Here is a 15,092-nt window from a genome sequence, read left to right as displayed (position 1 = left end):
AGTTTTTCGTAGTTTCAGACGTATAATACTTCCGGTTCGGCTACAAAACCGGCCGGTCGCGACTCTATTAAGTGCTCCAGCGCTTAGGTGCTACGACGTCCGTATTGCTATTTCCTTTGTCTTAGCAGCACCAACACACCTCTGTGGGCTTTCATTTCCACTGTCGTTCCAACCTCTACTAGTATGATAATGAAGACACTCCGTCACTTTTCATGCAATAAGCGTTAACAATTATGTACTAGGCGTATGTGACAATGTCAGTCTCCTTTAAATTTCGTGCCGCGCGCGATTAGCCGAGCGGTCTAGGGCGCTGCAGTCATTGACTGTGCAGCTGGTTCCGGCGGAGGTTCGAGTCCTCCCTCGGGCATGGGTGTGTGTGTGTGTTCTTTGTCCTTAGAATAATTTAGGTTAAGTAGTGTGTAAGCTTAGGGACTGATAGCCTTAGCAGTTAAGTCCTATAACATTTCACACACATTTGAACATTTTTAAATTTCGTATATAAGATGTACTACCTATCACATAATACCTAATGTTGTTGTAGATCATGGCAAAGTATGTGGATGAGTGCTTATAAGGTGCCAAATTATAGCCACCTTACAACATAAATAAGACAACAACAGAAGAAAAAAAGAGATTGAGGTAGAAAAGAGAGGTGACAAAGATGAAACAGGAAAGACAGGTATAAATATAGAGACAGATTTGAGAGGAGATAAGAGGAGAGGGGATCAGAGATAGAAGTAGATGTTAGAGAAGGAGAGGGAAACAGGTAGAGGTAGACAAGATATAGACATTAGTAAGAGATGTCAGAGAGGAGAAAATATAAAGAAGAGTAGAGATGTGGGGATAAAAGATAGAATAGATGCTGAGGTAAAGAAGAGATTGATGTAGAAATGAAAAGATGATGCAGAGATAAAGAAGAGACTGATGCACGAATAAAAAAGATGTAGAGGTAAAGAAGGCAATGATGGAGAAATGTAGAATAATAGTGGAAACAGTATAGAGAGAAGAGAAATAAATATAAGTATTTAATAATCACAGAGAGAAAGAGATAAATGAGGATGGTGGCAGAACGAAATACAGGGTGAGTCACCTAACGTTACCGCTGGATATATTTCGTAAACCACATCAAATACTGACGAACCGATTCCACAGACCGAACGTGAGGAGAGGGGCTAGTGTAATTGTTTAATACAAACCATACAAAAATGCACGGAAGTATGTTTTTTAACACAAACTTACGTTTTTTAAATGGAACCACATTAGTTTTGGTAGCACATCTGAACATATAAACAAATACGTAATTAGTGCCGTTTGTTGCATTGTAAAATGTTAATTACATCCGGAGATATTGTAACCTAAAGTTGACGCTTGAGTACCACTCCTCTGCTGTTCAATCGTGTGTATCGGAGAGCACTGCAACATATACCGCGTTTCTACAGAATGATCTGCCAACGTTGCTCGAAAATGTCCCTTTGGAAACGCGTCGACGTGTGTGGTATCAGCATGATGGTGCACCTGCACATTCCGCAATTAACACTAGGCTGACCCTTGACAGGATGTTCGACGGGCGTTTCATAGGACGTGGAGGACGCATAAATTGGCCAGCCCGTTCTCCTGATCTTACACCTCTGGACTTCTTTCTGTGGGGTACGTTAAAGGAGAATGTGTACCGTGATGTGCCTAGAACCCCAGAGGATATGAAACAACGTATTGTGGCAGCCTGCGGCGACATTACACCAGATGTACTGCGGCGTGTACGACGTTCATTACGCCAGAGATTGCAATTGTGTGCAGCAAATGATGGCCACCACATTGAACATCTATTGGCCTGACATGTCGGGACACACTCTATTCCACTCCGTAATTGAATACGGAAACCACGTGTGTACGTGTACTTCACCTCTCTTGGCAATGTACATGTGCGTCAGTGAAAAAGACCAATAAAAAGGTGTTAGCATGTGGACGTACTGTGCTGTTCCAGTCTCTTCTGTACCTAAGGTCCATCACCGTTCCCTTTGGATCCCTACGTAATTCGGTGCTCTCCGATACACACGATCGAACAGCGGAGGAGTGGTACTCGAGCGTCAACTTTAGGTTACAATATCTCCGGATGTAATTAACATTTTACAATGCAACAAACGGCACTGATTACGTATTTGTTTATATGTTCAGATGTGCTAACAAAACTAACGGGGTTCCATTCAAAAAAACGTAGGTTTGTGTTAAAAAACATACTTACGTGCATTTTTGTATGGTTTGTATTAAACTAGCCCCTCTCCTCACGTTCGGTCTGTGGAATCGATTCGTCAGTATTTGATGTGGTTTACGAAATATATCCAGCGGTAACGTTAGGTGACTCACCCTGTACAGATTAATTAGAAAAGAGGTACAAAGGGAGAAAGATAAAGTTATTAGAAAAGAGAGATTCAGAAAGGAAGAAGAGAGAGAGCGAGAGAGAGATGAGTAAGAGACAAAGAATTGTGACACGACTTTGTGTTCTCCTGCCTTCACACACACCAGAACACACAGGGGATGTTACCCAGGGAGTCACTCTGCCCCCACTTTTGCCGGTACCCACCATGAGCGCAGCTTGCGGGTCCAGCGGCGTCGACGGCGCGGACGTAGACGAGCAGACGGCCTGTCCCGGCCAGTGGCCGTGGCGCGCGTCCAGCGTGGGGGTGGAGGGGGCGGAGGTGCCGGCGCAGCACGCCGCCAGGTCCACCATGTCGGCCGGGAAGAACTGCTGAAACACCACACCGGGCAAACACCACGTCAGCATCGTTGCACAACCGCCGACAGCTGCTGATAAATAAACCTCTATCAACTAACAATTTCGATCATCTCTTCTTCAGATTTCATACGAGCTCTGTTCAATAAACTCCGGAACATTCGTAATTTCGCGCCAATGGTATTTGGAGAAAAATGCGGTTGGCATCCCTGCATACGCCCGTGTTTCATGTGTAACTGCCGTCAGTTTCATAGTTGTAGCTAATTATTGTTCAGTGCTGTATTGAGTCGAACGATGTGTCGCACTGTTTGCGAATTTCGAAAAGGCACAGATGCAGGAGCACCGCGTCTGCATTAAATTATCCGTAAAACTCAAGGAATCCTGCACAGAGACTCACCAATGGACGCAGGGAACCTGTGGTGGTGAGTGGCCAAGCCGTACTCGGTGTTAAGAATGGTTCACACGGTTTAAAAATGGCCGGACGGAAGTAAAAAATGACCGTCGTTCAGGACGCCCTTGGACGTCTACCGACCACGCTCAAGTCACGAACGTGAACGAAACTGAGTGTGCCAATAGAAGACTGACTGTCCGAGCGATGCAGAAGAATGTAACATTCCAGTTGGATCATGTCATGAAATCCTGACACAGCATCTTGGAATGCATCATGTTGCCGCCAAGTTCATGAGTCGTGACCAGAAAGACCTTCGCCTAGCAACCTGAGAAGGGCTTTTGGATCGCGCAAATCAGAACGAGATATTCCTTAAATCACCACTGGTGATTAAACGTGGGTCTACGGTTATGAGTTCGAAACCAAACACAATGGGTCGGGAAAAGGTTCTCCAAGACCGAAAAAAGCACGTCAGATCAAGCGTCATGTCAAAGTCATGCTGATACCCTACTGGCCATTAAAATTGCTACACCACGAAGATGACGTGTGACAAACGCGAAATTTAACCGACAGGTAGAAGATGCTGTGGTATGCAAATGATTAGCTTTTAAGAGCATTCACACAAGATTGGCGCCGGTGGCGACACCTACAACGTGCTGACATGAGGAAAGTTTCCAACCGATTTCTCATACACAAACAGCAGTTGACCGGCGTTGCCTGGTGAAACGTTGTTGTGATGCCTCGTGTAAGGAGCAGAAATGCGTACCATCACGTTTCCGACTTTGATAAAGGTCGGATTGTAGCCTATCGCGATTGCGGTTTATCGTATCGCGACATTGCGTTGGTCGAGACCCAATGACTGTTAGCAGAATATGGAATCGGTGGGTTCAGGAGGGGATCCCAACGGCCTCGTATCACTAGCACTCGAGATGACAGGCATCTTATCCGCACGGCTGTAACGGATCGTGCAGCCACGTCTCGATCCCTGAGATGGGGACGTTTCCAAGACAACAACCATCTGCACGAACAGTTCGACGACGTTTGCAGCAGCACGGACTATCAGCTCGGCGACCGTGGCTGCGGCTACCCTTGACGCTGCATCACAGGAGCGCCTGCAATGTACTCGACGACGGACCTGGGTGCGCGAATTGCAAAACGTCAGTTTTTCGGATGAATCCAGGTTCTGTTTACAGCATAACGATTGTCGCATCCGTGTTTGGCGACATCGCGGTGAACGCACATGGGAACCGTGTATTCGTCTTCGCCATACTGGCGTATCACCCGACGTGATGGTACGGGGTACCTTTGGGTACACGTCTCTGTCACCTTTTGATCGCATTGACGGCACTTTGAACAGTGGACGTTATATTTCAGATACTACCCGTGGTTCTACCCTTCATTCGATCTGTGCGTAACCCTACATTTCAGCAGGATATTGCACGACCGCATTTTGCAGGTCCTGTACGCGCCGTTCTCGGTACAGAAAATGTTCGACTGCTGCCCTGGCCAGCACATTCTCCAGATCTCTCACGTCTGGTCAATGGTGGCCGAGCAACTGGCTCGTCACAATACGCCAGTCACTACTCTTGATGAACTGTGGTATCGTGTTGAAGCTGTATGGGCAGCTGTACCTGTACACGACATCCAAGCTCTGTTTGACTCAATGCCCAGCCGTATCAAGGCCGTTATTACGGCCAGAGGTGGTTGTTCTGGGTACTGATTTCTCAGGATCTATGCAGCCAAATTGCGTGAAAATGTAATCAAATGTCAGTTCTAGTACAATATATTTGTCCAATGAATACCCGTTTATAATCTGCATTTCTTTTTGGTGTAGCAATTTTAATGGCCAGTAGTGTAGTTTTCTTTGACTTATTTATGATGAAGGATTAGTTCATGATAAATTCGTGCCACAGGGACAAACTTTCAGTCGATGGTAGTACCGGGACGCTTTGCGACGCCTGCGAGAAAATGTGAGAAGGGAACGTCTTCAAATGTGGCGAGACAATTCGTGCCTCTCGCATCACGGTAACGCAGCCGCACATTCGTCCCTGTCGGTGCGTGACTGTTGCACAAAAGACGAAATCACTGTGCTGGCCCATCCTATGTACCCTGCAGACCTGGTCCCTGCGGACATTATTTTTATTTTCCAAGTTGGTAACACCGTTGAAAGGACGAAAATTTACAACGATAGACGGAATAAAAGCAAATTCGGAGACGACGCTTCGTGCGATCCCAGGAGCGGAAACGGCGTTGGGAGCGGTGTGGCAACTGTGGAGGAGAGTACTTCGAAGGAGACCGTGCAAAATAAGTAAAAAAGTGACAAAAATGGCTCAAATGGCTCTGAGCACTATGGGACTTAACATCTGAGGTCATCAGTCCCCTAGAACTTAGAACTACTTAAACCTAAGGACATCAAAAACGTCCATGCCCGAGGCAGGATTCGAACCTGCGCGGTTCCAGACTGTAGCGACTAGAACCGCTGGGCCACTCCGGCCGGCGAGTAAAAGGTGAGCGTACAAGAATTTTGTGGAGAAAATTCCGGAATTTTCTGAACAGACCTCGCACATACTTCGTAAGCCACAGTACGGTGCAAAGCCTGCAACAATACTATCTATACTCCGATCATCATAAGACTAAACGTGATGTAAACATTACACCATGAATTCTTCCGCTTTGCTTGAATCTCATTCTTCGACCATAAATACAGGGTTATTATAAATGATTGAAGCGATTTCACAGCTCTACAATAACTTTATTATTTGAGATATTTTCACAATGCTTTGCACACACATACAAAAACTCAAAAAGTTTTTTTAGGCATTCACAAATGTTCGATATGTGCCCCTTTAGTGATTCGGCAGACATCAAGCCGATAATCAAGTTCCTCCCACACTCGGCGCAGCATGTCCCCATCAATGAGTTCGAAAGCATCGTTGATGCGAACTCGCAGTTCTGGCACGTTTCTTGGTAGAGGAGGTTTAAACACTGAATCTTTCACATAACCCCACAGAAAGAAATCGCTTGGGGTTAAGTCGGGAGAGCGTGGAGGCCATGACATGAATTGCTGATCATGATCTCCACCACGACCGATCCATCGGTTTTCCAATCTCATGTTTAAGAAATGCCGAACATCGTGATGGAAGTGCGGTGGAGCACCATCCCGTTGAAAGATGAAGTCGGCGCTGTCGGTCTCCAGTTGTGGCATGAGCCAATTTTCCAGCATGTCCAGATACACGAGTCCTGTAACGTTTTTTTCGCAGAAGAAAAAGGGGCCGTAAACTTTAAACCGTGAGATTGCACAAAACACGTTAACTTTTGGTGAATTGCGAATTTGCTGCACGAATGCGTGAGGATTCTCTACCGCCCAGATTCGCACATTGTGTCTGTTCACTTCACCATTAAGAAAAAGTGTTCCTTCATCACTGAAAACAAGTTTCGCACTGAACGCATCCTCTTCCATGAGCTGTTGCAACCGCGCCGAAAATTCAAAGCGTTTGACTTTGTCATCGGGTGTCAGGGCTTGTAGCAATTGTAAACGGTAAGGCTTCTGCTTTAGCCTTTTCCGTAAGATTTTCCAAACGGTCGGCTGTGGTACGTTTAGCTCCCCGCTTGCTTTATTCGTCGACTTCCGCGGGCTACGCGTGAAACTTGCCCGCACGCGTTCAACCGTTTCTTCGCTCACTGCAGGCCGACCCGTCGATTTCCCCTTACAGAGGCATCCAGAAGCTTTAAACTGCGCATACCATCGCCGAATGGAGTTCGCAGTTGGTGGATCTTTGTTGAACTTCGTCCTGACCGCTCTGGCGGCAGAAACCTGAAGTGCGGCTTCAGCCGAACAAAACTTTATGAGTTTTTCTACGCATCTGTAGTGTGTCGTGACCATATGTCAATGAATGGAGCTACAGTGAATTTATGAAATCGCTTCAATCATTTGTAATAGCCCTGTATAATAGACTGGCCCTGACGTTATTTTCGTGGCTCCAACATCTCTGGGCTAAAGTCACGTGGATGTTGGCAAAACATGGTTGTTTCGTGTTGCGCTTATGGCTGTACTCAGCGTTTTGTCGGAGGGAATGGCGTTACATTTCACGTGTAAGTGTTTCTGTGATAGTGCAGATGCGTTTATTGAAATCTGCTGAAGTGACTTTTATATTTTTTTTTTTTTTTTGCACTTGAAATAGAGTATCACGTAAATTAAAGTGTTGAAAGTGATGCCTGTAAAGTCAGACTCATATTACATTCTGGAAAGTATCTGTGATAATTCGGTTACAGAAGTAAGTATAAGTGTTTCTCGTTCCTACTCATAGGTTCCCTAAGGCTGAAAACCGAAGGCAGCTTTGGATACAGGCCCTGAAACGGAAAAACTTTAAGCCATCTGCGCATACGCTCCTTTTTGTATATACAAGTGAGATTATATAACAAGGTAAGAGCACCTGTAGTCGACACATGAAGAGAATTTGTTTCTACCTTGTAATACTATTAAATGTAGGCTTCAAAATTATTTACTGAAACTTCGAAATCTTTCATCTAAAATATCACTTTTTTTAAACTGATAGTTTAAACTTTTGTAAAAATAGTGGGAACTGAACCTTTGAAGTGCACTTAAAATCGATACTCTAAAATGGACCTGCTCCTAAAGTCGACAATTTTGGCACCTATAATTGACGTAATTCCCATATCCCATTTTCTTTTATAAGTGACTAGATCTCAAAACGCGGCGAAACCAATGTTTAAAGTTTTGACACGAGCCCACTCTTACTGTTGAAAAGAATTTTAACGAAATTTTACTTTAATTGATAGTTTATAGTAATTTCGTCCCGCTGCCCACCAGAGGGGCGTATTTGTTAGATTTTATAAATGGTACTGTGAACAAATCCAGGTCAAATGTAGTTCTGACATAATTTTTGGAAAATAAAAAAAAAGTAATTTTTGTTGGAAGCGTTTGGCAGTCAACTGAGAAATGTGATGTGGGTAAAATACGACACAAACATAGGATGGAAGACCGCTGATTTGAAATCCCGTGACGTTTTGCCAAGTCACGTGGTTTATGTTGGAGCCACACCAGCCCTATAGCTTCTGCACAGCAAGGCCACTCTGCTGATATCTATGGCCGAAGATCTCATTGGATTTCGTTTGACTTGGAGCGGAAGCCAAGCTGTGTCCAGTACAGTCAAGTACGATCATAAGGATACGTTTTATGCTGTGTTACACACAAATAGACTGAGCGATAATGCGCGGGACAACGGCTTTACCGGCGCATTAAACCTGGACAGCACTGGCCAGCCAGCGGTCCAACTAATGCAATTCAGACGTAAAAAGAGACGAGCAAAGAAACGATATAGCTTCGAATGTCATTTAATTTTTAGAGATAATGAAATAATGTTCGACAAAACACTAGCACTACCGCACGCTTCCTAGGTGACCAGACGGAAAGCATAAAATGCTCTAGTTCGCACCTGACATGGTTTTCTATTTACAAGCAAGAATGATGAAAATTCCTAACTTAAACACAGGGTAATTTTTCTGAGGGAGCTGTGTGTGATGTAAAATCATACTGCAAGGATTTCACCGTACTGTTGAATTCTGAAGCCACTCAAGGTATTAATTACATGCAGAAATGGCTCTGAGCACTATGGGACTTAACATCTGTGGTCATCAGTCCCCTACAACTTAGAACTACTTAAACCTAACTAACCTAAGGACATCACACACATCCATGCCCGAGGCAGGATTCGAACCTGCGACCGTAGCAGTCGCGCTGTTCCGGACTGAGCGCCTGAACCGCTAGACCACCGCGGCCGGCTAATTACAGTCAGTGATCTGGTAATCTTTTAGCTCCTTCCTTATCCGAATCCGAGAAACATATTTGAGCTCTGGAAGTGTCACCTGCTACGTTGATAACAAGCCTAACAACAATAGAATCCACGAAGCCAACCGGCGCCACATTTTTTTTTTTTTTTTCTTTCGAATAACCCATTTGGAGGGTACGATGAATCAACTTTGGCTACTCTTCATTGTATTAGATTTCTTCAGTTTCCAAATTTCATCCATCCTTTTAGAGTGTTGTTCCCTTTCTTCTGCCGGCCGAAGTGGCCGTGCGGTTAAAGGCGCTGCAGTCTGGAACCGCAAGACCGCTACGGTCGCAGGTTCGAATCCTGCCTCGGGCATGGATGTTTGTGATGTCCTTAGGTTAGTTAGGTTTAACTAGTTCTAAGTTCTAGGGGACTAATGACCTCAGCAGTTGAGTCCCATAGTGCTCAGAGCCATTTGAACCCTTTCTTCTTGAGTCCACTTTCGACTAGTTATTTTCTTTCTCTCCTGAAATTCTGCCTTTTGAACTGCCTTTCTGAAATGTGTTCTGTTTTCTATTGTGTGTATTGTAACTCCAGCATTTTCAATGTCCTTTTCAGTCACTATGAACCATGCTGGCTTGGATTTGTAGCTATTGAGTAATGTGAATATCCGCTTGGTTAGTCTGTTGTTATCCATTCTGAATATATGTCCAAAAAACTGTAGTCTCCTCTTCCTCATTACATCAGTTAGTTCCTTCGTTTTCAGATATAGCTCTCTGTTTGGTCTTAACCTGTGGTGTCACCGCCAGACACCACACTTGCTAGGTGGTAGCCTTTAAATCGGCCGCGGTCCATTAGTATACGTCGGACCCGCGTGTCGCCACTGTCAGTGATAGCAGACCGAGCGCCACCACACGGCAGGTCTAGAGAGACGTACTAGCACTCGCCCCAGTTGTACACCCGACTTTGCTAGCGATGCTACACTGACAAGACTCTCTCATTCCCCGAGAAGATAGCATAGCCTTCAGCTAAGTCAATTGCTACGACCTAGCAAGGCGCCGTATTCAATTGATCTTATATTAAGCATGTATCATCAAGAGCGATGTTCTACAGTTATGGATTAAAGTTAAGTATTCCAGAAGCTATGTACTTATCTTTATAGCATTCATTACGTATCCTGTTTCAGACCTCACGCCAGCCTGCGTGAGTTTAAGCGCGTGCCTTTCGGCTTCCTCTCATTGTGTCTAGGCTGTCTTGTCTAGACACAACATAACCTGTATTCAGCATTATCGTTTCTTTTAGCTCCCAGTATTTTCCTTAAAATTCTTCTTTCGACCTTCTCTAGTTTCTCAAGATCTCCATTTCTTGTTAGTTTAAGTGTTTCTGCCGCATAGAGAGCTTAAAGTCTGGCCACTGTTTGGTAGTGTCTTAATTTCGTGTTCCAGGGCATGGATTTTTTATTATAAACGCTTTTGGTCATATGAAACACTCTTTCCATTTTGTGCACTCTAGTTTCTATAGCTATCTTTTCTTTGGCATTGTACGTAATCCACTCTCCTAGGTATTTAAAGGAATCTGTTTTGTGTATTGTGTTGTTGTCAACTGCAATATTTTGAGGAGCATCACAGATGTTTGTCATAAACTTTGTTCTTTCATAGGATATTTGTAGTCCTACTTTGGCTGCTTGTTTCTGTAGTTCTCTTATTTGTTCTTGGGCATTGTCTAGTGAATCTGTAATCAATTCCATGTCATCTGCGAAGGCTAAACAGTCGACAGTGATCTTGTTTGGATTCCTCCCTAGTTCAATTTTCTTCTTTTATGAAGAGCCAGTCTATATTCCGCCAGCCTTCGGCGGTGACGTGTGAAAAAGCTGCGAGCATTAGTTCCAATACGTCTGGTGGCGTAACAATCTTCTTATTCCTCGCGACAAATCCCGTAACTTGGCTCCTGATCAGTTCTGTTGGGTTCATATTGTAATGGTACAGTGGCAAATGTAAAAATGCTGCATTTGTACCGTGTGCTCGATGCTGTGAAAAATGATTGTTTTTCGTGTTACTACGACACTTATCGACATCTGTGTTATGGACGTAGCGCAAATGAAGAGGATTTGCTTTTTCATTTTTGCCTTAGAAATTAAATTGTTTGCTTCCTTAATTTCGGAAACCTTTATTAACAGTCTTTCATGAAATATCGATAACTAAGAATTTGTATTTGAAATGAAAACAGGAATTTCGTGTGCAATATGTAGATAGAAACAAGTAGACGTGAAATTGAAACAAATGAGCCCTCGGTCACAATTTTTTAGTCTTATTAACCAGGTTTCGACACTTCTAAGAGTGCCTTCATCAGAATTTAGACATGGAAAGTAGTCTATAACGTGATTACAAATTTGTGGCAAGAAAAATTCTTTTATATAAAAAAGTGTAAGTACTGACTAACAATACAAGACAGAGACAGTACTTACATGTCACGTATAAAATAAATAGCAGGCCAAAAGGGCTTTAGTCACATAGTTCGTTGCAAACTGTGGCTGTATAGGTATGAGCAGCCCTTAGGGCTTAGAGGCTCACCTTCACACATTCCTTTAAATATTTTCTGACTAAATCCGTCTTGGCCTGTTATTTATTTTATACGTGACATGTAAGTACTGTCTCTGTCTTGCATTGTTAAGTCAGTACACTTTTTTATATAAAAATAATTTTTCTTCACACAGATTTGTAATTTAGGTATACACCACTTTAAATGTCTAAATTCTGATGAAGGCACACTTAGAAGTATTGAAACCTGGTTAATGAGACTAAAAAAATTGTGACCGAGGGCTCATTTGTTTCAGTTTTAATTTATAAACGGTCACAAAACCAAGCAGCCATGTTCAAAAAAGGTAGATTATTCACAAAAAAAAATGCCTCTGAGCACTATGGGACTAAACATTTGTGGTCATCAGTCCCCTAGAACTTAACTACTTAAACCTAACGAACCTAAGGACATCACACACATCCATGCCCGAGGCAGGATTCGAACCTGCGACCGTAGCAGTCGCGCGGTTCCGGACTGAGCGCCTAGAACCGCTCGGCCACCAAGGCCGGCACTATTATTCACAAAAAATGATGATGAATTTTACAGTTACCAGAAGCAGGTATTTCAAATTGAACGAGAAAAATCGTTGTCGTAGATGAGATTTAACCCACATACCATGAACTGTAGTAGATTTTCAGTCAGATACGCTGTCGATTCGGCTACATTTCCTGTTGGTATTACTGTGTCAACCGAACCTAATACAATGCCTCGGAAAACTTCAAAGCCGACTACGTCGGTAAACTTACGAAAAAATTTAAGAGATACCTATGTCTGGGCATTTTTTAACCGTCTTTCACTACGGAACAGGAAGCGGCCACAGCCATGTTCAAACAACGCATCAAAAGCGCAACAGTCAGAGCACAACAATGCAGAGGCTGTGACTCGACACGATTTTCAAATAAAAATTATTTAGCTAAAGCGCGACAAAAAAAGTTGATGACTATTAACACATTTTAATATCTTAAAGTTTCATGTAACGTAATTTAGTCATAAAATATCTCATACGTAAGTAGGATCTACTTAGGGTGACCATATTTTCTTCGGACAATAGTGGGACTTTCATACATTTTCTTGGCCAAAAAGTGGGACAATTTATATTTCTCGTGAAATATCACTTTTAATGCTAACATATCTTCTTCCTCTGTAAATATAGCCTTGTATGTGTGTGTGTGTGTGTGTGTGTGTGTGTGTGTGTGTGTGTGTGTACAAAACCACACAAAGAATGGAAAGACTGGAAAGAAGTACATTTCGAGTTTTCAGAAATGTACTTATTAAGAAATGTAACATTTATAGCACAGAATGTAGACAGACATACAGTAACAATCGCTACAAAAAAGTTCTTAGTGAACACGAAGAATTTATGGTTTTGTGTATTCCACAATGCAATCATATTTCTTCGAAGAAGAAATTTCATTCAGCAACTCAGGTTTGCCAAATAGGTATGAATAGAAGTCAGTGCAACTGTATTTACTGAAGTTTAAACAGGTCAGTAAAATACACTTAACGCCTCTCACTGTAAATCTATTCCTCTCGTCTGTCCACTGTGACGATAGTAAGCTGAAACCTCTTTCAACATTTGCATTGTGGGCAGGAAGTGAAAAGAAGTACTGCGCTATATTAAGCGATACTCTGAACTGTTCATTACACTGGCAAGATCTGAAAAACCTACACCATTTTTCATGTGCCATCAACTGATTCCATTGTTCGCTGTCTGTTTCCACTTGTTGTTTTACAAATGACTGTATATGAACTATTTCATCAAATAAGAGGCTGTCGTTTACTAGAACGCCCTTTTCATTTAGCCACATTAAAGTATTTTCAACTACTGACCATTCTGGTGGTTCTGTGAGCATCATCCGTGAGAATACAGAAATCTCAGCTATTCCCTGTAACCATGAGGATAAATAGTCTACTGAAGCATCATCATACGTTGATACTGCTATGTCAAATTTCTTAACAGACTGGTCGTCACAATCATTCAGCAGTTTTTTTACACTTAGTAGTACAAAATGTTCATGTTTCCTTGAATTTAGACTTGTCAAAGCTTTTTTTAAGACTGGTAATACGAGGGCAGTCCAATAAGTAATGCAACACATTTTTTTTCTCGGCCAATTTTGGTTGAAAAAACAGGAAATTTCTTGTGGAATGTTTTCAAACATTCCCGCTTCGTCTCGTATAGTTTCATTGACTTCCGACAGGTGGCAGCGCTGTACGGAGCTGTTAAAATGGCGTCTGTAACGGATGTGCGTTGCAAACAACGGGCAGTGATCGAGTTTCTTTTGGCGGAAAACCAGGGCATCTCAGATATTCATAGGCGCTTGCAGAATGTCTACGGTGATCTGGCAGTGGACAAAAGCACGGTGAGTCGTTGGGCAAAGCGTGTGTCATCATCGCCTCAAGGTCAAGCGAGACTGTCTGACCTCCCGCGTGCGGGCCGGCCGTGCACAGCTGTGACTCCTGCAATGGCGGAGCGTGCGAACACACTCGTTCGAGATGATCGACGGATCACCATCAAACAACTCAGTGCTCAACTTGACATCTCTGTTGGTAGTGCTGTCACTATTGTTCACCAGTTGGGATATTCAAAGGTTTGTTCCCGCTGGGTCCCTCGTTGTCTAACCGAACACCATAAAGAGCAAAGGAGAACCATCTGTGCGGAATTGCTTGCTCGTCATGTGGCTGAGGGTGACAATTTCTTGTCAAAGATTGTTACAGGCGATGAAACATGGGTTCATCACTTCGAACCTGAAACAAAACGGCAATCAATGGAGTGGCGCCACACCCACTCCCCTACCAAGAAAAAGTTTAAAGCCATACCCTCAGCCGGTAAAGTCACGGTTACAGTCTTCTGGGACGCTGAAGGGGTTATTCTGTTCGATGACCTTCCCCATGGTCAAACGATCAACTCTGAAGTGTACTGTGCTACTCTTCAGAAATTGAAGAAACGACTTCAGCGTGTTCGTAGGCACAAAAATCTGAACGAACTTCTCCTTCTTCGTGACAACGCAAGACCTCACACAAATCTTCGCACCCGAGAGGAGCTCACAAAACTTCAGTGGACTGTTCTTCCTCATGCACCCTACAGCCCCGATCTCGCACCGTCGGATTTCCATATGTTTGGCCCAATGAAGGACGCAATCCGTGGGAGGCACTACGCGGATGATGAAGAAGTTATTGATGCAGTACGACGTTGGCTCCGACATCGACCAGTGGAATGGTACCGTGCAGGCATACAGGCCCTCATTTCAAGGTGGCGTAAGGCCGTAGCATTGAATGGCGATTACGTTGAAAAATAGTGTTGTGTATCTAAAAGATTGGGGAATAACCTGGTGTATTTCAATGCTGAATAAAACAACTCCTGTTTCAGAAAAAAAATGTGTTGCATTACTTATTGAACTGCCCTCGTACTTCACATATGGAATTATTCTGTTTCTCAATGCTCAGAATGGATTGTTGGAAAACACTCATTTGTGAATGTACAAAAAGTAAATAACATTCATTTATAGGATCACTGAAAAAACTCTTTAAGATTGTAGGGCACTTTGAGTTAGACTGTGACAAAAAGTAAGATTTCAAAGGTTCATACATTTTCAAGATCCTTTCTATG

The 15,092-nt window shown here is 43.3% G+C and overlaps 1 protein-coding gene across 1 annotated transcript in view; it reads right to left on the bottom strand.

Annotated features, from left to right (window-relative positions):
• Positions 1-15,092, bottom strand: part of LOC124553621 (growth factor receptor-bound protein 14-like) — a 1,033,185-nt gene that overhangs the window by 379,957 nt on the left and 638,136 nt on the right. Inside the window, exon 6 of the mRNA XM_047127476.1 lies at positions 2,579-2,743. Within this exon, the coding sequence (XP_046983432.1) occupies positions 2,579-2,743 (165 nt within the window). The remainder of the gene's footprint in view (positions 1-2,578; positions 2,744-15,092) is intronic.

The sequence above is a fragment of the Schistocerca americana genome, chromosome 11, assembly GCF_021461395.2.
Source record: "Schistocerca americana isolate TAMUIC-IGC-003095 chromosome 11, iqSchAmer2.1, whole genome shotgun sequence".
NCBI lineage: Eukaryota > Metazoa > Arthropoda > Insecta > Orthoptera > Acrididae > Schistocerca > Schistocerca americana.
Note: the sequence above shows the minus strand (reverse complement) of the source record. Positions and strands in the feature narration are given on the sequence as shown.